The following is a 25784-nucleotide window of genomic DNA, read 5'->3' as shown; positions in this document are numbered from 1 at the left end:
TCTGCATTTACTTCAGAAAGAAAGTGTCCATTGAGTTTGTCCTGACATGACATCAAAATGATGGATGTTGTTCTAAAGGAGACCAGCTCGATAGTTGCAATTGGCGACATTTACAAAGTCTGACACATCTTTCAATACATTCAGTGTTAAAAAGACTCAGCCAGTCAGGACACAGGGATATCCATCAGTAGTTTGGTATTGTGGCAGTGCTTGAACGTTTTGGACAGACAGACAAATCCCTACACTATACAGTAGTGTATTTTTAAGTTCAACAGACCACCAGTGTGTTTTCATCTAAAGGGGGGACGACGACGACATTGATGTGGTTAGCAGGACCTTGTAGTCGATCCTGGCTGAAACGGGGAGCCAGTGTGTGGGGAGCCATCCATCTCTACTTTTAGTTTTTCCCCCTTTACTCATGAGGGGTAAAAACCAGTCCAGAAAACAGAGGTGAAACATAATTGTAAAAACATTACAGGTTTTTTAATTAACTAACAACTAGTAATAAGTAGGCCTAATATATTCACTTTTTTGAGTAACTTTTCCAACACTGACCATTAAACGCTTATACCTAACCAGTCAGACATCAGAAATAGATTGACACAAAACACCTGTTTAATAGTTTATTCATTGTCCAAATTCATATCAGTAGACTCGGAGAAATAAAACATATTTTTCCTTTTTTTGTTCTTTTAAACATTCTCTTAAACAAAAATATAACAACTATTTACAATCACTGGTAAAAATACATAAAAAGCATACGAGCAAAATCATGTTGTCTTTCTAAAAGACATAAGTTACAATAGCTAGTATGAGAAGTGTAAGACGAAAGCAACCTTAAGCCGACGACACCAAAGTAATAGCTCTTTCTGTAAGAGACAGGTGTGCAGTACAATCGCTACAGTCAAGCTTATAGTTTATACCGAGCAGTCCTGCTTGAATTCCGAGGGATGTTTGCGCTTCACGTGAACACATTCCACGTCTCTCCTGTTGCATTCTGGGTCACTTTACACAAAAAGCCACTGTGGCTTAAAAGAAGAAACAAAACAAAGAAGAAAAGAAAGACATTCTCCCACAAGCTGCCCTATAATCTGGAGTGTGTTCTCAAGTTCAAACGCACGTTTTGGGTTTCTAGTGCCACAAAGTTTCTTATGGGCATGTTTACTCCATCTATACACAGGTACCCATGAGGAGTGTGCTGTACTGATTGGAATTAAAAACATAAATAAGAGTTAAAGAGTGTCAATAGCGTGTTGGGAGATAGAAGAGCAGGGAGACAAAATACAACCATTTGACAGTGTAGCTTTCTGAGGAACAGGGTCCCCAGTGTAGAGTCGAACGCAGAGGAAGTCCACCACAATGAATTTCCACCTGCATTACTGAAAATTACAGTGACGAGATCAGTATGTTGTCAATTAAGACCGATTTAATTGAACATGTACTTGTTGGGTGGCTTCCCTCGGTCAAGACGATCCGATCTCCTTGGAGGGAGGGAGTAAGGGGCAGTTGGGTTCCTCTGGGTTCCACTGGCTTCAGAGCCACTGTTTGGCATCAGCTCCGCATTCAAGACAGCAGAACATAATACTGGTTTGAAGAATACTGTTGTGCAAAAATAAAAGGACAAAACCTTAAAAAAAATAATAATAATAATATGTGCACTTCATTCTTTTGACGAGGAAGCCCTCGCTTTGATTCTGAAGCATTCCGTTTGCAAACAGCAGGGGTTCAATTCGCATCACGGAGGGGGAACATGTGGAGCATGTTAGTGGGTTATGAACTTGGATTTAAACTGCTGTTTAAATGGGTTTAAATTAAGTGGAAGGACAAGAAAACAGCTCAAGATGCAGTGACGGTTTTCATGGTTGAGTGAGGGGGAGAGAGACAGAGTGAGAGAACATATGAATGACAGTGTTCTTCTTCAGTTTCTTTTCTTTCCTAAATTTTTATCCCACAATTTTTGCAACCCATTTTTTTCACCCAGTGTCAATTGTCTACTATAATGTAATCCTGGGCGCAAGCAACGGAGTGACCTAATGCTTCCTTCTATGCATGAGGAGTCCAAGCCGCTTCTGTTCACCTGACAGGGGGGATTTTCCCCCGGTTGGATGTAGTGCATGGAAGGAAGTTAAGGAACACGTTATTCCAACCAGTTCCTTTCCCCTCCATGCAAGCACCCCGGCTGACCAGGTGGAGGCAGTATGCGAGGCCAGGATTGCTGCATGTCTTTTGTGAGGGTTCCTAATCTAAAATCATCAGAGTTCACAGTGGCATAAACGTAGCTATCAGCCGCCTGTGTGCTCTTCCCTCATTAATGTGGATAGATTCAAGTTGTGTTACATACATAGTACATACAGCACTGGACATACAACCGTTGATTACGAACTATTCTATTCCTGGTTCAGAACAGAGACAATGCAGAAAATCCGGTTTGGATTTCTGACGTGACATTAGTTGCCCGACACGGTTGACTAATTAGACTCTGAGCTGGGTGTGACTGCACACACCTGTTGTGCATTCTAAATCCCATCTAAATCAACCAAAGAGAGAACCTCTGTCATGACAGCACATCTGCTCTGGCTTGTAACGAATAGCCCCTCTCATGTTTGAACCGTCTACCTGACCCGTGTGTCCCTGAGGTACCCCAGCAACCCCACTGAGGTGGCCCGTCGGCAAACTGACATGCTACACTGACTGGCGCCTGAACAGGGACCCGATGACCAGGGGGGACGAACACAGAAGGCCTTCTGGAATAGCGGTGCACTGGGAATAGAAGAAGCCGGCAGCAAATCACCCGGACCAGCAGTGCTTTGGGACCAGCAGTGCTTTGGGGACCAGCAGTGTCCTTGGGGGAGGGGGACAGCAGATGCTCATCTACGCTACGCACAAGGAAAAACACAGCCTCTGTCCCTTCCTGCTTAAGTAGTGCTCCTCAACAGTGACCCCATTACAGCAGTACACTCACAGCTCGTCCATCAGTGTCTGCCCTAAGACGGGAAGGTCGGTGATCAATCCCTGGTCGTCGTGGAGTCATATCAAAGACGTATGCATTTGGCTCCCAATGTCTCCCTGCTTGGCACTCAGCATCAAGGGTTGGATTGGGGGTAATGAAGACCCAGGGACGTGCTAGCGTCATGTCCAGGGGGTGTCCCATGTACATCAAGCTGCTTTATGCTATGGAAACAGGAGATAGGCTGCTGCCCTATGGCCCACATGTCCAGGGGGTGTCCCATGTACATCAAGCTGCTTTATGCTATGGAAACAGGAGATAGGCTGCTGCCCTATGGCCCACATGTCCAGGGGGTGTCCCATGTACATCAAGCTGCTTTATGCTATGGAAACAGGAGATAGGCTGCTGCCCTATGGCCCACATGTCCAGGGGGTGTCCCATGTACATCAAGCTGCTTTATGATATGGAAACAGGAGATAGGCTGCTGCCCTATGGCCCACATGGCTCAGGAACCACTGGTTCCCAAGGCTATCTGGGGGAGACCAAACATCTGTCGCACATTCAAAGTGGCATTTCTGTTCAGCCGGGGGAGATGTTGCGATTACGAGGCTTAGGCAGTACAGTACGTGATTACGTATGTGTCCTACCTCTCTCAATGACAGACCACCTCCAACCACTGCAAATGTACTATAGTAACTAATAACATACTCTACCATACAGACAAAATAACGTTTCACTCATTAAAATAAGTCCCAGATTGAAGCTTTAAGTTAACACTGAGTATTTTAGTGTGTTCTGCTCAATTCAAACTGAATGGCATCTAGATACTCCTGTCAGTCATTCACATCTGAGTAACAGTCAGATCGCATGAACGGCAAAGGCTTGAACTCCCGATACAAGGAAAGGAAAAGACTTGTTATTGAAAAGGGCCTTTGGGCTTGACTTGTGTGCTGAGAGTTGAGGATAGGGTCAGTCAAAATGCTAGGTTGATCCCAATGTCGTGCCTATAAACTTCCATAGCGGTCAAATCTCCATGCACAGCAGCAATTACGTGTACAAAGTGAATAAATGGCATCCAAAAAATAAAATAGGGGGAGTAGGGGAACAGGGCGCTTCATCGGTTAGCGACCGACGACAAAGACAGCAAAAAAACTAAATTCCTTTAAAGACTCCTGCCCACGAACAGAAAGTGGGGCGATCACAACCTCGGATTTCTCATTACAACAAAAAATATTAAAAAATACTCTTTATAGAGGGCTCTCTTTTTTCATCTATACACGATCAATTAACATTAATTCATGGAAAGCAACAAAACCAAAAATATATGTATAAATTCATATATATATATGCACTGTATATATTACCATTAATAATTTCAAGTTTTTGTATGGCAAAAAAGACAAAAATGAAAAAGAAGCATGACAGAGAGAAGCGATGAGCGCCATTTTCCAGTTAAACATCCCTGCTGTCTAGTAATGAGCACATCCAACCCCATGAGAGCTACACGTTACTCTGAATGGACTAAACTGTCTTTACATTCAAATCAGACAACTATATTCTTAGGTCTGGGCAATACATCGAGACCAGATATCGACTGGGATTTGGTTTTTGCAATATTGTGAAAATGCACAAGTGCTGTCTTTTTTCTGGTTTTAATCAGAAAATGTTGCAACCTTTTTCACAAATAGCCGATCTACAAGTTAACGCATCACATCACATTTTCACTAGTCGCTATATAATCACTTTTTGTGGGGAAATTGTTTTTTTTATATTTCACAATATCAATAAAGGTATTTTATTGTCACAAATATTGTGATATCTAATCCTTTATTGCCCAGCACTAATTCTACATCAAAGTGTACCCATTGTTTTAATTTAACGTTTTTGATCAGAAACATTGTTTCCCTGCCAGAGTTTTTCACTAACCTTTGAAGAACCACCCTGTCGTGAATGTAGCTCCATTTGGCAGTCAATGTTAAAGGCATTCATTTTCATTTATCATTTCATTTCTTTCAGGTTTTATGACTTTGAACAACATATTTTCAGATGGGGGTCGGTGGCCAATTACATACCATTTTTTGGGGTCCTTGACATGAAATAGTGAGCACACTGATACAGAAACATATTACAGGTATTTCAGAAAACTGTCAGAATTTAGAAGACATTCTTTAAATGTCGACGTCAAGGTGAACAGGGATGAGTGATGCGAGCCAGACAGTCAAATACATTAGACCCTCGACTAGGAGCGACCGCTGGTCATTAGACCCTCGACTAGGAGCGCCCGCTGGTCATTAGACCCTCGACTAGGAGCGCCCGCTGGTCATTAGACCCTCGACTAGGAGCGCCCGCTGGTCATTAGACCCTCGACTAGGAGCGCCCGCTGGTCATTAGACCCTCGACTAGGAGCGACCGCTGGTCATTAGACCCTCGACTAGGAGCGACCGCTGGTCATTAGACCCTCGACTAGGAGCGCCCGCTGGTCATTAGACCCTCGACTAGGAGCGCCCGCTGGTCATTAGACCCTCGACTAGGAGCGCCCGCTGGTCATTAGACCCTCGACTAGGAGCGCCCGCTGGTCATTAGACCCTCGACTAGGAGCGCCCGCTGGTCATTAGACCCTCGACTAGGAGCGCCCGCTGGTCATTAGACCCCTGGACTAGGAGCGCCCGCTGGTCATTAGACCCTCGACTAGGAGCGCCCGCTGGTCATTAGACCCCTGGACTAGGAGCGACCGCTGGTCATTAGACCCTTGACTAGGAGCGACTGCTGGTCATTAGACCCCTGGACTAGGAGCGACCGCTGGTCATTAGACCCTCGACTAGGAGCGACTGCTGGTCTTGTGCTGCCTGTCGTTCCCATCTGGTCTTTTGTAACGACACGGGAAGCTGAGCTGGCGTGATGCGGGTGAGATGAAAGAGAGGTACGCTGCAAAACGCGCACTGTCGTAAAACTAAAAAACAAAACTAAATAAAAGTGTTGTTTAACGCTGCGTCCACAAACTACTCCTACTGTATAAAACAAATTCACGAGGTCAAATTAACCCCGGAACGTCATATTTACATTTCTGCTTGTAATTTCATAGACAACTGCTCGTCTAATAAAAACCTGTAAACAAAATGTGCAAGCGTACGTGTAAACACTGTTTTACTATTGAGGGAGGCATTCCACTGTGTACAGCACACCAACGTCTTGGTGTGTGTGTGTGTGTGTGTGTGTGTATGTGTGTGTGCGCATGCACATGCATGCATGCGCGTATGTGTGCATAAACTGCTAAGTTATTGTTTGATTACAGCTACGGCAATAAAATAACGACACCTTTTTTACTGTACAAGAAAAGCGGCAAGCGTTTGTTCATCAGCTCATTAAAAACGAGTTATAATACAGATTCTTTTATAGAACAGACAGGAGGCTGCATGCCGCTAAAACACCCCGCGTTTAGTTTGAACGAGCGATAAGAGACGCACGCACGCACGCAACCACACACACGCACGCGTCATGTGTGAGGGTCTCTCTTTCGACTCAACTCGAACACAAGGAATAATGGGCAATACCGTCATTCTGGGGACATGGAGCTAAACGTCGCTTCATTCAAACCATGTGCGATTCATTTCGGTCTGTATTGTTTAAAAAATGACTCAATATAAGACAATACAGGCTTGTATTGATCAGCTCAAAACGTGTTACCCCCCCATTGTCTCATATTAATCTGCTGTATTGTTTAAAGCCACAACTCCATCTGTCGACAGACCCAACAATAGAGAGGAGGAAACAAACCCATTAGCCAAATTTCCCAATATTGACTTCTGTCCCTTTGTGTCTCTCTGTCCTGTCCTGGCCTGGGTCTTCTCTCTGTCCTGTCCTGGCCTGGGTCTTCTCCAAGCTGACCTCTCTGCAGCAGACGGCTTAAAGCTCATAAAAATAAACGTTACAAAAATGTTAGCACAGTAGAACACACTGACACTGTAGAAAGGATGTAAAATGCCTCTAGACAAAGAGAGCGTGGAGCGCAAAAATGGAGGTACGAGGTGATGGGTTTTCGTTTCCGCGGAGGTCGAGTGCTTTTCGCGAGCCGCCACGATCGTGCGCCGTCATTGTCATCTGCACAACCTCCAGAACGATTCCTTCTTTTACGAGTCCTGCGTTCTCTTCCTGTCCCTTGATTCACGACGCGCAGCTCCGTTCTCGTTTAAGAGTTTATTTTAAAAAAGTTTCTAAAATTCATTTTTTTTACCTGTCGTCCTTTGTTTTTTAAAATGTTCTTTTTTTCTTTTTTTTTTTTTAAGGACATGATTGTAGTCCCGTGAGGTGAGAGGCGGTCGCGTTCATGATTCGGTGCACAGGTGCATTATGGGTCCATGTTGATGATGTCACACAATGTGGGAGGGGCCTGGGATAAGTGTGCTCTCTGAAGGAGGGATGGCAGCAGGCTGTTAGCTGGGTTCCGGGGCCCCTCCCCTGCGCGGCGTTATCGTCCACAGTGTACGTCCACTATCTCTACACCGCTGACACCTGTTCGTCTGAAAGACAAGAACAGAAATATATTATCTTCAGGAGGAAGCAAAACGCATCCACACAGTCAAATTGTTGCGTTCTGTAAAATCGTTACACACTCGCACACCTTGCACATTGCGTAATATTATATTAATTGCGGAAAATGTGATTGTGTTCTTCTTCCAATGTTTATTTCATTGGCTGTTTTGCTATCCTGGAGACACATAAAAAAAAAGAAGACCCCAAGATCCTAAACAGTGGCTGACAGACAGTACAGACACACACACACACACATGCGCGCGTACATACCATCCTCGCTATCGGCAGGCTGTGGCGACGGCAGGCACACGCTGGGCGGCCGCGAGGGACCCTGCTGCGCCTGCGTAGCGCCTGGCGGCCGCGAGGGTCCCTGCTGCGCCTGCGTAGCGCCTGGCGGCCGCGAGGGACCCTGCGGCGCCTGCGCGGTGCCTGGTGGCGTGGCGCCGCGGGCCTCGTGGTGGAGGTGATGGTGGTGAGTGTGGTGTTGGTGGTGGTTATGGTGTTGTTGGGGGTGGTGTTGGTTTCCGCCGCCGGAGGCCTGCAGCCTCCGAGCCTCTGCCAGCCCTCCGGCCGCGGCCGGGCTCTGCAGCAGCTTGCTCCTCTGCATGGCCACGCTGTAGTCCGGCGGTCGGAGGTGAGGCGGCCTGCAGGGAACACCTCCTCCTCCTCCTCCACCACCTGCTCCCACCGATGCCGCCGCCGCCGCCGTTGTCGCCAATACTACTCCGTCTGTGAGGCCCAGGTCGCCCAGAGCCAGCCCCTGGTAGCCTGGAGGAGTGGGAGGAGGGGCTCTGTAACGCTCGTCCTTGGAGGGCGAGGTGATACAGTACACTGGACAGACGGGACGGACGGCGTTTGGACAGTGAAGGAGTGAGGGACAAAACGGGGTGGAGTGAGAGAAGGGTGTTGAAATAGGGGAGTGGTTGGGTGGGGGGGGGGTGAGAAACAAAAAAAACGGAAGAAAATAAATCAATGTGATGTTTCACAAACATGACACGTGGACCATGTACATATATGTATGTATTCACGAGAATGTGTCAAATAATAAAAATAACGCTAGAAATAAAGACAACGAGGATGGATGGCCGCAGCAGAAACAGACAGACAAAAACACTGTGCGTATACCTTTAGTCCGACGCACAAAATGTACATAAAAAGGCCACAAACTAGCAGACAACCGTGTGTGTGGTTTTCATTTGTTGTCTGAATGAATTGAACCGCCCCCGTAGCCATTGTGTGGATGTTCTAAAACATAGTTTTACCAACAAAGAATACCCAGCCAGAGGAAAAACCCTGGAAAGGTTTGATGAATAAATTATGAACTAACTAAGTTAGTTCATAAGACATTTGTCCTCCATTTACTGGAAAGACATTTCCCAATGTCACAAACAGTAGAACGCGACAGTAGTGAGATAATTCAAGCAGAACGCGACAGAAGTGAGATAATTCAAGCCTAAGCCAAATGAAGCACAGCAGGGACAGGTGAGTCGCATGCCGAGGCTGTAATCAGCCGTCAGTCCGTTTCTATTCTCGTTCACATCACAGCTGATCATTACGTCACTCATTCATACTCCAATCAGAACTCACGCTCTTAGCAGAGCCTTCCTTTAAATACGGCTTCTGATCACTACGGCTTCTGATCACTTCTGATCATACGGCTACTGATCACTTCTGATCACTGATCACTTTTCAGCCGCACGGCTGCTGTCAAAGCTTGCCTCCTCCACCCCAGCCTCCACCTTTTGATCTCAAGTCTGGCATATAGGCTCAAATACTAAACATGAATGTCAACGTATTGCTTATGTATTGCTCAAACGTGTAAACTGGATGTTGAACTGGAGTATGAGTGTGCATGGCTCTAAGTAAACTAGAATTCAATGTTGATATAGCTCTAATCTGATTCATGGCTTTAACGTTAAAATGTGTCCAAGTTGTATGCTTCAAGTTTGCATGATTCAAGTTAATCTCATTAACTGTTTTGATATGTGCTGTTCTTGTACCCATGGGGGGTTTTGCTAATGCTCTCAGATATTTGCTTGGCATGCTGCTTCGACCACATTCAGAGCATATCTCCCAGAGTGCGGAGCCTTTAACGCCACGTTTAACTGTTGCATTTGTTGCAATAAATGGTGAATCTACTTTGATGTGAGTGTGTCTAAAATGACCCCTCACAGCACGAGAGAAGAGACACGGCTGTTTCATCCGTACTCTGTCGTACAATAAGTGTCACTTGGCGAAAATATATTGTATATTTTGGTTTAGTAGCCACAACGCTTTGCATCGTGTTGATGCAGCATGAACTACGCTTTAAGGTCCTTACACACAGGAGGCGCTGTTTTGTTTGTGTCAGTTTGTGTTATGGGTACGTCTGCACAGAATGCGATTAGTAGTAAGAAACATTTAGTCACCAAAAGGTAGATTGTTCACCACAAAAGTCATCGAACTGTATGAATGAGGCATACGTTTTATGAATAGTTTTTAAATTGCCACCGTTTATTTGTCACGCCCCTGCTGTGTAACGACCTTTAGTCTACCACAGCCATGTGTAACGACCTTTAGTCTACCACAGCCATGTGTAACGACCTTTAGTCTACCACAGCCATGTGTAACGACCTTTAGTCTACCACAGCCATGTGTAACGACCTTTAGTCTACCACAGCCATGTGTAACGACCTTTAGTCTACCACAGCCATGTGTAACGACCTTTAGTCTACCACAGCCATGTGTAACGACCTTTAGACCACCACAGCCATGTGTAACGACCTTTAGTCTACCACAGCCATGTGTAACGACCTTTAGACCACCACAGCCATGTGTAACGACCTTTAGTCTACCACAGCCATGTGTAACGACCTTTACTCTACCACAGCCATGTGTAACGACCTTTAGTCTACCACAGCCATGTGTAACGACCTTTAGACCACCACAGCCATGTGTAACGACCTTTACTCTACCACAGCCATGTGTAACGACCTTTAGTCTACCACAGCCATGTGTAACGACCTTTAGTCTACCACAGCCATGTGTAACGACCTTTAGTCTACCACAGCCATGTGTAACGACCTTTAGTCTACCACAGCCATGTGTAACGACCTTTAGTCTACCACAGCCATGTGTAACGACCTTTAGTCTACCACAGCCATGTGTAACGACCTTTAGACCACCACAGCCATGTGTAACGACCTTTAGACCACCACAGCCATGTGTAACGACCTTTAGTCTACCACAGCCATGTGTAACGACCTTTAGTCTACCACAGCCATGTGTAACGACCTTTAGTCTACCACAGCCATGTGTAACGACCTTTACTCTACCACAGCCATGTGTAACGACCTTTAGTCTACCACAGCCATGTGTAACGACCTTTAGTCTACCACAGCCATGTGTAACGACCTTTAGACCACCACAGCCATGTGTAACGACCTTTAGACCACCACAGCCATGTGTAACGACATTTAGTCTACCACAGCCATGTGTAACGACCTTTAGACCACCACAGCCATGTGTAACGACCTTTAGACCACCACAGCCATGTGTAACGACCTTTACTCTACCACAGCCATGTGTAACGACCTTTAGTCTACCACAGCCATGTGTAACGACCTTTACTCTACCACAGCCATGTGTAACGACCTTTAGTGTACCACAGCCATGTGTAACGACCTTTAGACCACCACAGCCATGTGTAACGACCTTTAGTCTACCACAGCCATGTGTAACGACCTTTAGTCTACCACAGCCATGTGTAACGACCTTTAGACCACCACAGCCATGTGTAACGACCTTTAGACCACCACAGCCATGTGTAACGACCTTTACTCTACCACAGCCATGTGTAACGACCTTTAGTCTACCACAGCCATGTGTAACGACCTTTAGTCTACCACAGCCATGTGTAACGACCTTTAGTCTACCACAGCCATGTGTAACGACCTTTACTCTACCACAGCCATGTGTAACGACCTTTAGTCTACCACAGCCATGTGTAACGACCTTTAGTCTACCACAGCCATGTGTAACGACCTTTAGACCACCACAGCCATGTGTAACGACCTTTAGTCTACCACAGCCATGTGTAACGACCTTTAGTCTACCACAGCCATGTGTAACGACCTTTAGACCACCACAGCCATGTGTAACGACCTTTAGTCTACCACAGCCATGTGTAACGACCTTTAGTCTACCACAGCCATGTGTAACGACCTTTAGTCTACCACAGCCATGTGTAACGACCTTTACTCTACCACAGCCATGTGTAACGACCTTTAGTCCACCACAGCCATGTGTAACGACCTTTAGTCTACCACAGCCATGTGCAACGACCTTTAGACCACCACAGCCATGTGTAACGACCTTTAGTCCACCACAGCCATGTGTAACGACCTTTAGTCTACCACAGCCATGTGTAACGACCTTTAGTCTACCACAGCCATGTGTAACGACCTTTAGTCTACCACAGCCATGTGTAACGACCTTTAGTCTACCACAGCCATGTGTAACGACCTTTAGACCACCACAGCCATGTGTAACGACCTTTAGACCACCACAGCCATGTGTAACGACATTTAGTCTACCACAGCCATGTGTAACGACCTTTAGACCACCACAGCCATGTGTAACGACCTTTACTCTACCACAGCCATGTGTAACGACCTTTAGTCCACCACAGCCATGTGTAACGACCTTTAGACCACCACAGCCATGTGTAACGACATTTAGTCTACCACAGCCATGTGTAACGACCTTTAGACCACCACAGCCATGTGTAACGACCTTTAGTCTACCACAGCCATGTGTAACGACCTTTAGTCTACCACAGCCATGTGTAACGACCTTTACTCTACCACAGCCATGTGTAACGACCTTTAGACCACCACAGCCATGTGTAACGACCTTTAGACCACCACAGCCATGTGTAACGACCTTTAGTCTACCACAGCCATGTGTAACGACCTTTAGTCTACCACAGCCATGTGTAACGACCTTTAGACCACCACAGCCATGTGTAACGACCTTTAGACCACCACAGCCATGTGTAACGACCTTTACTCTACCACAGCCATGTGTAACGACCTTTAGTCTACCACAGCCATGTGTAACGACCTTTAGTCTACCACAGCCATGTGTAACGACCTTTAGTCTACCACAGCCATGTGTAACGACCTTTAGTCTACCACAGCCATGTGTAACGACCTTTAGTCTACCACAGCCATGTGTAACGACCTTTAGACCACCACAGCCATGTGTAACGACCTTTAGTCTACCACAGCCATGTGTAACGACCTTTAGTCTACCACAGCCATGTGCAACGACCTTTAGTCTACCACAGCCATGTGCAACGACCTTTAGTCTACCACAGCCATGTGTAACGACCTTTAGTCTACCACAGCCATGTGTAACGACCTTTAGTCTACCACAGCCATGTGTAACGACCTTTAGTCTACCACAGCCATGTGTAACGACCTTTAGACCACCACAGCCATGTGTAACGACCTTTAGACCACCACAGCCATGTGTAACGACATTTAGTCTACCACAGCCATGTGTAACGACCTTTAGACCACCACAGCCATGTGTAACGACCTTTAGACCACCACAGCCATGTGTAACGACCTTTACTCTACCACAGCCATGTGTAACGACCTTTAGTCTACCACAGCCATGTGTAACGACCTTTACTCTACCACAGCCATGTGTAACGACCTTTAGTCTACCACAGCCATGTGTAACGACCTTTAGACCACCACAGCCATGTGTAACGACCTTTAGTCTACCACAGCCATGTGTAACGACCTTTAGTCTACCACAGCCATGTGTAACGACCTTTAGACCACCACAGCCATGTGTAACGACCTTTAGACCACCACAGCCATGTGTAACGACCTTTACTCTACCACAGCCATGTGTAACGACCTTTAGTCTACCACAGCCATGTGTAACGACCTTTAGTCTACCACAGCCATGTGTAACGACCTTTAGTCTACCACAGCCATGTGTAACGACCTTTACTCTACCACAGCCATGTGTAACGACCTTTAGTCTACCACAGCCATGTGTAACGACCTTTAGTCTACCACAGCCATGTGTAACGACCTTTAGACCACCACAGCCATGTGTAACGACCTTTAGTCTACCACAGCCATGTGTAACGACCTTTAGTCTACCACAGCCATGTGTAACGACCTTTAGACCACCACAGCCATGTGTAACGACCTTTAGTCTACCACAGCCATGTGTAACGACCTTTAGTCTACCACAGCCATGTGTAACGACCTTTAGTCTACCACAGCCATGTGTAACGACCTTTACTCTACCACAGCCATGTGTAACGACCTTTAGTCCACCACAGCCATGTGTAACGACCTTTAGTCTACCACAGCCATGTGTAACGACCTTTAGTCTACCACAGCCATGTGTAACGACCTTTAGTCTACCACAGCCATGTGTAACGACCTTTAGACCACCACAGCCATGTGTAACGACCTTTAGACCACCACAGCCATGTGTAACGACATTTAGTCTACCACAGCCATGTGTAACGACCTTTAGACCACCACAGCCATGTGTAACGACCTTTACTCTACCACAGCCATGTGTAACGACCTTTAGACCACCACAGCCATGTGTAACGACATTTAGTCTACCACAGCCATGTGTAACGACCTTTAGACCACCACAGCCATGTGTAACGACCTTTACTCTACCACAGCCATGTGTAACGACCCTTAGTCTACCACAGCCATGTGTAACGACCTTTAGTCTACCACAGCCATGTGTAACGACCTTTAGACCACCACAGCAATGTGTAACGACCTTTAGACCACCACAGCCATGTGTAACGACCTTTAGACCACCACAGCCATGTGTAACGACCTTTAGACCACCACAGCCATGTGTAACGACCTTTAGTCTACCACAGCCATGTGTAACGACCTTTAGTCTACCACAGCCATGTGTAACGACCTTTACTCTACCACAGCCATGTGTAACGACCTTTAGACCACCACAGCCATGTGTAACGACCTTTAGACCACCACAGCCATGTGTAACGACCTTTAGTCTACCACAGCCATGTGTAACGACCTTTAGTCTACCACAGCCATGTGTAACGACCTTTAGACCACCACAGCCATGTGTAACGACCTTTAGACCACCACAGCCATGTGTAACGACCTTTACTCTACCACAGCCATGTGTAACGACCTTTAGTCTACCACAGCCATGTGTAACGACCTTTAGTCTACCACAGCCATGTGTAACGACCTTTAGTCTACCACAGCCATGTGTAACGACCTTTAGTCTACCACAGCCATGTGTAACGACCTTTAGTCTACCACAGCCATGTGTAACGACCTTTAGACCACCACAGCCATGTGTAACGACCTTTAGTCTACCACAGCCATGTGTAACGACCTTTAGTCTACCACAGCCATGTGCAACGACCTTTAGTCTACCACAGCCATGTGCAACGACCTTTAGTCTACCACAGCCATGTGTAACGACCTTTAGTCTACCACAGCCATGTGTAACGACCTTTAGTCTACCACAGCCATGTGTAACGACCTTTAGTCTACCACAGCCATGTGCGCACACAGAGACACACACACATGTCACACTGAACACTAAACACTGAGATTAAATGGAAACACCATGTTATGTCACACGCAGCTTTTGCAGGGGGAGACCCCCTACACTGGCGACCCTGCGGCCTCTCACACCCTCTACACTGGCGCCCCCGGCCCCTCACCTATCAGGCCCTTCTCTGTGCTCGACGTCACTGTTTTGTAGGCTGCTGCTGCGTCGGCGCTCTGCCCTCCTCCGTCCTCGTGGCTGTTGGCTGTGGGCGAGGCGGCGGAGGTCTCCGAGGCGTTGCGGCGCTTTATCGTCCCGTAGCTCCCCTCGTAGGTGTCCGACAGCGAGCCGGACGACGCCCAGCTCTTCCGCGACAGCTCGCCGCCGCCGCCGTCCACCGTGGTCGCGTGGCGCCCGTCGTTGGACGTTGAGGAGGTCGTCCGCATCAGCGCGACGGTGCCGGCGCCGCCGTCCACTTCCTGGATGGGCCCGCTCAGCTGCGTGTGCCTGAAGCCTCCTCCCAGGTGTGCTGCAAGGTTAGAATAGTTTGGGGTTTTTCATTATAGTTCAGTTTTAGTTAGGTTTGACTTATTTTCTTTCTAATTCAGTTAATTTTAGTTCGTTTTTTAGAGCGGGTTTGCTAGTTTTTATTTTTGGGACAATGCTCAGTTTTAGTTTAGTTTTTATTAGTTTTAGTGTTAGTTTTGGACAAATGGAAATGGACAAAAACGAAAACTAAGGGCATTTTGTCTATCATTGCAGTTAGTTGTACTTAGTTTTCCACGATACAGTTTCAGTTATTGTCGTTATCGTTTGAATTTCTTTAGCTTAGTTTAGTTAACAATTTTTCCATAATAGTTTTCTGTAATAACCTTGGTGCGCTGCGGCGTGCGCCGCGGCGAGCGGGTGCACGGCCCCGGCGTGCACGCCGTGGTCCCACGGGCGGCAGGACGAGGAGAGCGGCGGGAGGCTCTGGAAGGACTCGTGCGAGTTGGAGGAGCAGGAGGTCCAGCTGCCGCGCCCGCTGTCCATGGCCACCGAGTCCAGCATGTCGGGAGGAGTCAGCTCCTCCGTGGAGAGGGAGGAGGCGAAGGTGGAGCCGCGCGACATCACGCTGCAGCCGCCCCGGACCGATGACGAGGACGACCAACTATGGAGGCAGAAAGACGGTGGAGATGAAGGGGTTACAGATTACCGTTTAGGAAACGTACTGTGACAAGGAAGAGCGGGACGGAGGCCATGACTCTGATGAGATCAATGGTATTCTAGTACTCTACAGGCAGACACACACGCACACGCACACACACACACACACACACACACACACACACACACACACACACACACACACACACACACACACACACAGTGTATATATAATAAATGAACCACAGTCACAAGTGTGAGTAACTTATTGAGAGGTCATTACACAACGCTAACTATGAGTCAAGAGAAGTGACATGGGGATGAGTACATATACGTTATATATATATATATATATATATAGAGAGAGGGAGAGGGGGGGGGGCTATGATGACAGAGGTGAACCAGGTAAAAGAGGTGACACTGTAGCAGAGGCACATCCACAGCACACGCACCGACAAAAAACGCGACATGCAGGAAGACAAATGAAAACAGAGCAGAGTTCAGTGTCAAATCCAAGCCGCTTGTCTCCAGACAACCTCCAGGATGTTCTCCCCTTTTAGATAAATGAACGGTGGGGTTGCGAGTCCCCGGACGATCTCCAACAGCCCAACTGCTTTATTTCACTGTGAAACGGAGGTCGGTTGAGACGCTTAAAGCCTCATTTATTGTATGTATGACGTACGTTATGCATTGTACCACGGTGTCGCTCGTTGGGGGGGGGGGGGGGGGAGGAAACTGATTCCAAAACTGATCCAATCTGAACATCAGATTGAATAAACTATGGTTTTCTACGCTATATAAATGAGGCTTCAGTCACAGCCGTTTCTGTTTTGTACGTCCAAGTCCCTTCTCTCTCTCTCCCGAAATTCGGAACATGAGAAGCTTGTTAGGGATCAGTTTCTCTGTGTGATTTATCACTGCGTCCGGCAATAAAACCTTGTCTCGCTCCTCGCCTGCTTTTCAGCAAACAGTTTGATTCACTGTCACAGTTTTACTGAGGGGGAGAAGAAGAACTCAATGAAACAAACCATATTTCATAAACAGGTGGACGCTATATAACATGGGGACATAACAGCCGAGGAACAGGCAGATTATTGCAGCCTGGCGATGGTTTACGTTTCTCCTTTACGAGGACGGAGCAGCGCCATCATGGAAGAACAATAAACAAACACCGCACAATAAATAAGCCTGTTGTTTACTCGGCCGGATTAAAAAGCTGTCCGCCTAAAATAAAATAAACAGACAAATAAATAAATAAATAGGACAAGACAAGATAGACTGTGTTTGCTACTGCAGAGGGGAAGACGAGGGACGCTAATAAAAACCCTGCTGCGTTTACGACTCCTGCTCTGGGGGCTTTAATGAGGAAAGGACATAATTGGAACCCAGCTGGGAGAGAAAATTGGGGGTGGGGGGAGGTGGGGGGTTGGTTAGGTGTTGGAATGAGTTTGTGTCTCGTAGCTGGGTCCTTATGTTGTCCATGGAGCATTGGGAATAATTTTGGTCTCGTTACAGTGAGACCACCTTGCAGATACAGGTGTGCTGAATTAAACGTATTAAGCTTGCAGATCAGCTATTTTCGTTGACGAGATTTGGTGTGGAGGGAGGACAAGGAGCAGACCAAGTACAGACTCAGAGACATCTCAGGTTTACTAAATATAATAGAGGTTTGGTGTAGAGGGAGGAAAGGAGCAGACCAAGTACAGAGACATCTCAGGTTTACTAAATATAATAGAGGTCTTTGGCCTCGCTGGTTCCTTTCGGCTAGGGTTGTCCCGATCCATTCTCATGATCGGAAATCAGGGCCGATCACGGCAATTTCAAATGATCGGAATCGGATCGGGAGCAAAAGAACCGTGATCGGGACATCCATGGTTGTATCAATATTATATCCATTTGGATATTGTACTATTGTGATATGGCAGCGTTCTATACAAATATAAATAATGGGATTGGGAAAAATCGGTCTCTGCAGACAGTCAAAATCTAATTAACGGAATCGGATCAGGAGCAAAAAAACTTCGATCGGGACATCCCTACTTTCGGCAACTGAGAATTTGTGCGTTCCTGCTTTGTATTGTTTTAGTGTGTGTGTGTGTGTGTGTGCGCGCGCGTGCGTGCGTGTGTGTGCATGTCGACAGCTGCTTGTATCAGAACACCTTCTGCTGTGTTGCTTTCAAGTGAGAATTATGGAGTTGCGCATGTTTTCTTGTTAACAGCTGGTTTTGTACAGTATGTGTCCGTCTGTGCCATTAAATATGTACAGAGTGCATGTATAAACATGCACAGAGAACCTACAACTGTACTGTACAGGTCCGGCGCTCTACAACGGACAAATAAACAACCTGCATCTGCATGTACGGGCATACAGTGGTGGAAAGTAACAAAGTACATCTTAAGTACAATTTTGAGGTATTTGCACTTTACTTGAGTATTTACAATTTACAATACTTTTACTTCTACTCCACTACATCTCAGAGGCCAATATTGTACTTTTACTCCACTACATTTATTTGAAAACTTTAGTTACTATAGTTGTACTTTGATTATTATTACAAAACATACATTAAACACTACAAGCTCACAATGTGTCGCATGGCGAAGAATTGTGAGCTTGTAGATCTGCTATTTTCTAAACACTTTTTAGACATTTGACATTTTGAAATGGGCCATTCTGCATAATGAGTACTACAGTATTACTTTTGGTACTTAAGTACATTTTGATGCCAATACTTTTGCAATTTTACTCAAGTACATTTTGATTTCCGAACTTTTACTTGTAACAGAGTATTTCTACATTTCCCAAGATCCCCACATTTCTTCTGGTGCCGCCAGAATCTTTCAGAATAAAGATGAAATCTTCCATCACTACATGGCCAGCCTAAGTCTGATCTCTCTTTAGAAGCATTAATATTGTAACCGAGATGGAAATTAGGACAGAACATCACGGTTATGATCAAAACCACGTCGGACAGCGTCTTAGATTCAGAGAAAATCGGGCGGTTTGTCGGAAGTAACGGCTGCACGCAGCAAAACAGGGGCTGAGATAGGCGTTGCCTAGCGTTTTATACCAGTAAAAAGGACCTGAAGATGTGTCCACGCGTCTCCGGCCTCCTACGGGTGTAATTATGAAGACGTGTGGACCCGTCTTGGGCCTCATAAGTGTTGTGCGATATGTGAGTACTTTTCCCCACCACCACTGCGGCGGGTCATATCACCTTGTGCTGGGCTGGCTGCACTCTGTGTGCGTCACCGCCGTGTTGCTGTTGTCGACATCGGTCGAGGCGGTGGTGAAAGCAGATGTCGCGGCAGCAGCTACGGCGCAGCTCCTGTTGCTGACGCTGTTGCACCTCTCCTCTGACCCCGGGGCCGGCACAGAGTCCACCGAACAGATGCTGGAGCGAGACGAGATCTCGCTGTGGCTGGAGTCGGACAGGTTGTCCGCTTTACCGGCCGGCAACAGGGCATAGCCTGGGGGATGGTGGAGAGGGGGAGGGGAGAGGGGAGGGGAGGCAGACAGAGGTTGTCATTTCGAGGTTTTCTGTTTCGACAGCAGAGCAACGTACACAGACTGGAAATGAGAAGTGACAGAGGGATCGGGGGGCACTGGTGTAAAGTAACTAAGTGCATGTGCTCTAGTACTGTAGTAGTTTACTTTCTACTTTTACTTCTACCCTGACCTCGCGTCACCAGGCTTTCCACCTCTGAGGAAAGCCTGGTCTGTGTTCCAAAATCTGGAGCAGATGGTCATGTTGTGGTCAATGATTTGTAGTCATCTGGCAGGAAACCATAAGACTGAATCAGAAGTACCCGAGATAAGGTAAAGGTGGCGGTGACGGGAACTGTTAATGTTGATTTGTACGGTTTGTGCAAAATATGTCAATTCTATTTTGTTTTTCTTGACCACCTGCACACGCAGGTGGAAGCCTCGCTTAAACATGGAAAACAGACTGATTGGTCAGAGTATTGACTAGTGTGATGGTGTATTTGGAATCAATATGGACTCCCTTACACTGCATGGAAAAACTCCTGGATGCTGTTCAATTATTTAACTAAAATGAAGTGAATCAGTACGGAGCAACTAAAACTGCTATTTATTCCCATCTAAAATGTTTGCAGAAGGTTGTTTTGATGGACTGTACAGTGAAACAGCGATAGTTTCAATAGAGTATTAGTGTTAGCATCAATTTGTACACATGGATGAAAGCAAAATAAAGCTGATTTGTTTTTCAAGAAACATTATGAAAGGAGCACACTATCACTGATTCCTAAACAATGAACACAATATGTAAAATGATGTTTCCTGCTGTTCTACATACTGCCAACCAGGTGAAGAAATCACAGATTAAAGCTTTAAACTTGGCTTTTATATGAGTTGTCTGAGACTATTAAGATTTTATGGAAGATACTTTTGAACATAATTGCTTGTTTGACCACTTCAATAACCGAAAATAGCCGTTACAGGCACATTGACAGCTTGTAGATCAGCTATTCTTGCTGCACAACATGCAGACATGCTTCTATGGCAGTGGTCCTCAAGGGGGTTAGGTGGTGCCCAGCTAGATGGAGAGTTGGTAACCTAATGGACCTTTATATATCTTTAACTCTTGAGAGCGTAAAATTAAACCATGGTTTCATTTTATGCTCGCAATAGTTAAATTATTGTGAAACATCTGCATCTCTCAATTTATAAGAAGTCTACACAATTAGAGGATGTGCAATAATTGTTATTTTGATCAATGTTTGCCTGATATCTCCCCTATACCATATCATTACAGCATGGAATTGTGGACAAAATGTTATTCAACAACAAAGTATTAAATGTTTTTTGTCTGAGAGGCTAAATCTCATCAAATGGTGGTCCGTGGCTCAAATGCCCCAAAAAAGAATGGGCCTTGATACGAAAAAGGTTGAAAACCACTGTTCTATGGAATGCAAATGACATGGCGACTGAGAACTTTAATCCACGTGTACATTTGGAGAAACCTAAGAGACAAATGTCAGTACAGTATAAACCAGTTCCAATTTATTGGAAAGACAAAAAAAACAAACTAAGTACTTGGTTAAAGTTACATCACGAACTTGGTAGGGATTCTTAGAGGGGAACTAAACTCTAGGCCACTATAATGACTATTGTGTGACTTGTCTGCCATCTAAAGGATAATAATCTGAAGGCAAGCAGCTGCAACACAGCTGCAGCTAATGAATGAATAAACGGTGTTTTACATGTAGGTGTGCCAATGAGAACTGTTGTCAGTTGACATTCATCATGATCACATTCGCACACCTAATCTTACACACTTATATATTTTAGCAGCAGCTATAGAGCATAGCAGCTGGCGTGGTTGGTTTTCTGGACCTACTGAAAAATCTGCCATTCATTTTTTCCCATAGAGATTTACAAAAATATCAATTATGGTAATCCAGCCATCCAATATCCTGGTGATTCATGACCATAAAACCATTGATTCTGTGAAAAAAATTAAATGAAAAACACTAAACAAAGAGTATTTATTAAATGTAGTATATCATACATTTCCCCCCCCCCCCCCCCCCCCCCCCACAGAATCAAAAGTTTGGAGGTCATGACTCATCAGGATATATATATATATATATATATATATATATATATATATATATATATATAAATATATATATATATATAAATATATATATATATATATATATATATGGACAATGAATTGGAGTGTTTTCAGTGGTTCCAGAAAACCACGCCCACTGCTGCTTAGTGGACCAAGATCAGCCAAGCCCTTTAGATGATTTATTTAACCTGTAGATGGCAGCAAAGCCTCAATTTGCCTAGGGATTAGTTCACCTTTAACAGAAGTGTGAATCCTTTCCTTTTGTTGTGTCTCCATTACTGTAAGTAAACACCGTCAGTAGACCATGAAGGTGAATTATTACTGTAGTAAACACCGTCAGTAGACCATGAAGATGAATTATTACTGTAGTAAACACCGTCAGTAGACCATGTGAATTAAGAGACTTAAGAATTAAGAGCACATGCAGACAGAGCGTGCTGTGAGTGAGTTGTAGTGTAAGTAACTCTGGCCTTTAAGTCTGTTTAGGCGACACACGTACAGTAGGCTACACAACACGTCTACAAATGAGTTTCAAATAGCCACCGGTCTCCATGTATAAGAACAGAGACTGAACTGTGAACGGACGGACGGAACGTATTATAAAACTAGCAACTATTGAACTATTCAATACCATTCAAAACAATACTCCCAAGTAAAACAAAATGAGGTAGGTCTATGTACAATAACACCATTTCAAATGGGAATCTTTTTTTTTGTAACTGTAACTGCATAATAATGCAGATTTCAGTTCAATGCACTTCAGGACAATTTCAAGTATTTTAGGAGCATTTGTCTCCACCCTCCCATTAACTGCTTTACATCTGCAAACAAGGCTCTTGTGCAGGTCCTCTTCTCGCTACATGTGGAGACACATTTTCTAAATAAAAAGAAAGAAAGAAAGCAAGAACAGATGGAAGTGGGAAATCACAGCAAAGCTGTCGTGCAATATCTTTGTGTATCTGCTCTATAACCTTAACAACTTGAACCCTAGCTGGGAACCCTCTGAACACCGGCCTGCACCACTCATCTATAATAAACTCTGGATTGATGACCATGGAACTATTATTTTGTGAAGCCACTGACTCCATTTTGGAATTACTCCCTGAACAATAACACTTCCTCAAATAATAAAATAATACCTCAATAATACCTCAAGATAAAAATAAGCCATCAACTCTTTTAACTCTAACAGACTAATATCTAGCCCCATCATCTAAAATAACATTTAGATTCAGATAATCCGTTAAAACGGTCTAAGGCTAATCTGAATAGATTCATCTTTTATATGACAATAGCCATCATTATTGACAGATAACCAATAAACTATCCTAAATACAGCCATCGTGGTAAATACGTATGATACAGTATATCACACATATGACACATGGCAATTTTCAACGTTGTTTTGTAAAGTTTTTACAAATCCTGTTTCATAAAGAAGGTCTCACAACTGTAAGCTGTGCATCTAGCCTATGTTTAGGTTTAGGGCAAACCAATATGGCCGCCAAGTGGCTTCAACCTCAGTGGACGTGTCGTAATGAGTTCCAAGCCACTGAACGCAAAACCCCGCCCCATCGCTGTGATTGGCTGAGATGGCCCTAACGCACAATGCCATTGTCTCAGCAATTGTGGGGAGCGCTCCCATTTTTGTTCACTCAACATCCTGCACAACGTGCACAGCTCGCACAGGCCTTGCTGTCGGTGTGGCTGACTTGTTTTCAAATGATTTAACCAATTGCACTTAGACAGGGACGTTGAAGTGAAGCTTAACAAGTGCTCCATAAAATTGCTGAGACAATGGCTCTGCAATAGGGTATGTGCACAGCAGCCATTTAGGAAAATAACTCTTCCTACTTCCTTCACAGGTGTTACCGATGATAGTAATTAAGGCTCTGTTCCATTTACTATACAGCGGATCTCAAACATTTTAATTTCAAGGACACCCATAATAACTCTGAGAGTTTACAAATGGAACCAAACGGGCCCATTTGGTTCCATTTGTACACTCTCAGAGTTACACACCTGTACGGGGCCATTTAGATCCCACTCAAGGACACTTTGAGACCCTCTGGTGTAGCAGAGAGTGTTTCCAGTGAGCCAACATGCCCAATAGCAGCACCCTGACTCTGTTGGACTCAGAGGAACAGAGCCTTCATTAGTATCATCAGAAACACCTGTGAAGGAAGCAGGGAAGTGTTATTCTGTGTGCCGTCACAGCAGATCACAGCGAGCTCAATGAGCCGGGGCTCAACTATAGCTTGGGGCTCAGTTAGCTTGGGAAACGCAATGACACTTATATTATTACGTTATTACATTAGTCATGCAGAGTATTACAGATCAGTGGTCTCCACCTTGGAAATGTCAAAGTGTCTTTTTAAATTGTTCTTCCCTGGCTGGGATGTTGTTTCATTGTCCCTCAATAAATCATTTCTCTCTCTCTCTCTCTGAAATACCACCTGCTGTTTCGTTCTTTGACCCCCCCCCCCCCATCCCCCCACCCTTTCCGATGTAATGAATATTTATTTCCTTGGCTGATGGAAATGGATCAGGTCTCTTCTGTGTATTTGGACCTGCAGAGCCAGAGGAAGGGGTTGGGGCTGAGCGACCTCCGGGGTCTCTTGGGTGAACTGGGCCTGAAAATCTCCTCCTGCGCGACCGCCACCACCAGCCTCTCCCTCGACCGACTCCGCTCCCTCAGCGCCCTGAACGGCGACCCCAACCTTTTGCGGAAGAGTGAGGAGGGCTGATGGGGCCGAGGTCTGAGGGGCTGTTCCCCGCCCCGCCTGGGCTCGTGGTGGTCAACTGCGGCTTGGAGGAGGGCAGGCAAGCCTAGCGGCCCTCGGCCCTGGCTCTAAAGAACGGCGGGCCACAGGGGTCCATCCTCCCCCCGGCCGGCCCTGTCCCTCTCTGGGCCAGGCTTCCCTGTCTCGCCCCTAGCGGCACTTGATCTGGAGGATCACCCCCATGGGGACGGAGGTGGATCTGCGGCTCTCCCTGCTCTGAGGAAAAACACAAAATATCTCATGCCCTCCCCTCTCATCTCCCTCTTCTTCCTCCTCCTCCTCCTCCCTCTATTATCTCCTCTCCTCTACCCTCTTCCTCTGTCCTGTACTGGTCTCTGTGGCTGTGCTGCCTGGTCAACAGCAGGACCCTCTTGTGGAGGAGGCTCCCACCTATGCCGTAGCTGCGCAGGCTGACCGCCTTGGTGCTGGCGTCGCTGGTCAGCGACGACGACGAGCCCGACAGGTTCATCTGGCTGGACGAGTTGTTCTGCGACTTGTGCACTGCCACCTGCTGGTGGGAGGAGGGACGGGGCAGGGACGAGACGGACAAAAAGAGAATACGTGTAAACATGCAACAACGTGCCGTAGTTTGAGATTCTCAACAGTTTAACCCATTGAGACATGAGACCAGATTCTACAAATGCCTTTGTAAAACGTTTGAACGGCTTTTTAAATATAAAACAATTACAGTTCACAACTGTGTTCTCTACGCGCTTGTAACACTACCGGTTCGCATGCGGTGAAAAACAAAATGGAAGTGAAAATTCCACTGGCTTATGCTGTCTATGGGAACGCAGATTAATATCTCAGATTCTTCTTTTTTGATCAAAACAAGCTTTATTTTCACCTCATTTCTCTAAACGATATAATCCCCGGTTACATCATGTATGTTTAGTGTGAATTAAATAACATTCGCGGCACAGACCTTTGCGCGGAGAGCCTGTGGAGACACGGTGGGGCTGGAGTGAAGGGACGACACGGTGGACACGGTGTCCTCACACGTCGCTCGCTTGGAGCTCCACTCCTCCTGCCGAGCTGACCGGAGGCTTCTTTATGACCTGGGGAGAGCTGTGGTCTGGACGGACGGACGGACGGACGGACGGACACACACACACACACACACACATACGGTTGAGAGACTCAACACTAAGCCAAGTTGAACTATGGTGCAGTGCAGTGTCAGGAAGTAACGTCAAAGAAAAG

At 45.9% G+C, this 25784-nt stretch overlaps 1 protein-coding gene across 1 annotated transcript in view; it reads right to left on the bottom strand.

Annotated features, from left to right (window-relative positions):
- Positions 1–597: 597 nt before the first annotated feature.
- The window catches only part of LOC310855471 (rap guanine nucleotide exchange factor 6-like), a 210267-nt gene continuing 185080 nt past the window's right edge, over positions 598–25784 (bottom strand). Inside the window, 8 exon segments of the mRNA XM_083760492.1 lie at positions 598–5213; positions 5565–7464; positions 7748–8308; positions 15225–15578; positions 15922–16199; positions 19414–19666; positions 24972–25092; positions 25507–25630. Coding sequence (XP_083616618.1) covers positions 7442–7464; positions 7748–8308; positions 15225–15578; positions 15922–16199; positions 19414–19666; positions 24972–25092; positions 25507–25630 — 1714 coding nt within the window. The 3' untranslated portion in view covers positions 598–5213; positions 5565–7441.

Source organism: Protomyctophum parallelum (assembly GCF_964188405.1).
Source record: "Protomyctophum parallelum genome assembly, chromosome: 1".
NCBI classification, from domain to species: domain Eukaryota; kingdom Metazoa; phylum Chordata; class Actinopteri; order Myctophiformes; family Myctophidae; genus Protomyctophum; species Protomyctophum parallelum.
Note: the sequence above shows the minus strand (reverse complement) of the source record. Positions and strands in the feature narration are given on the sequence as shown.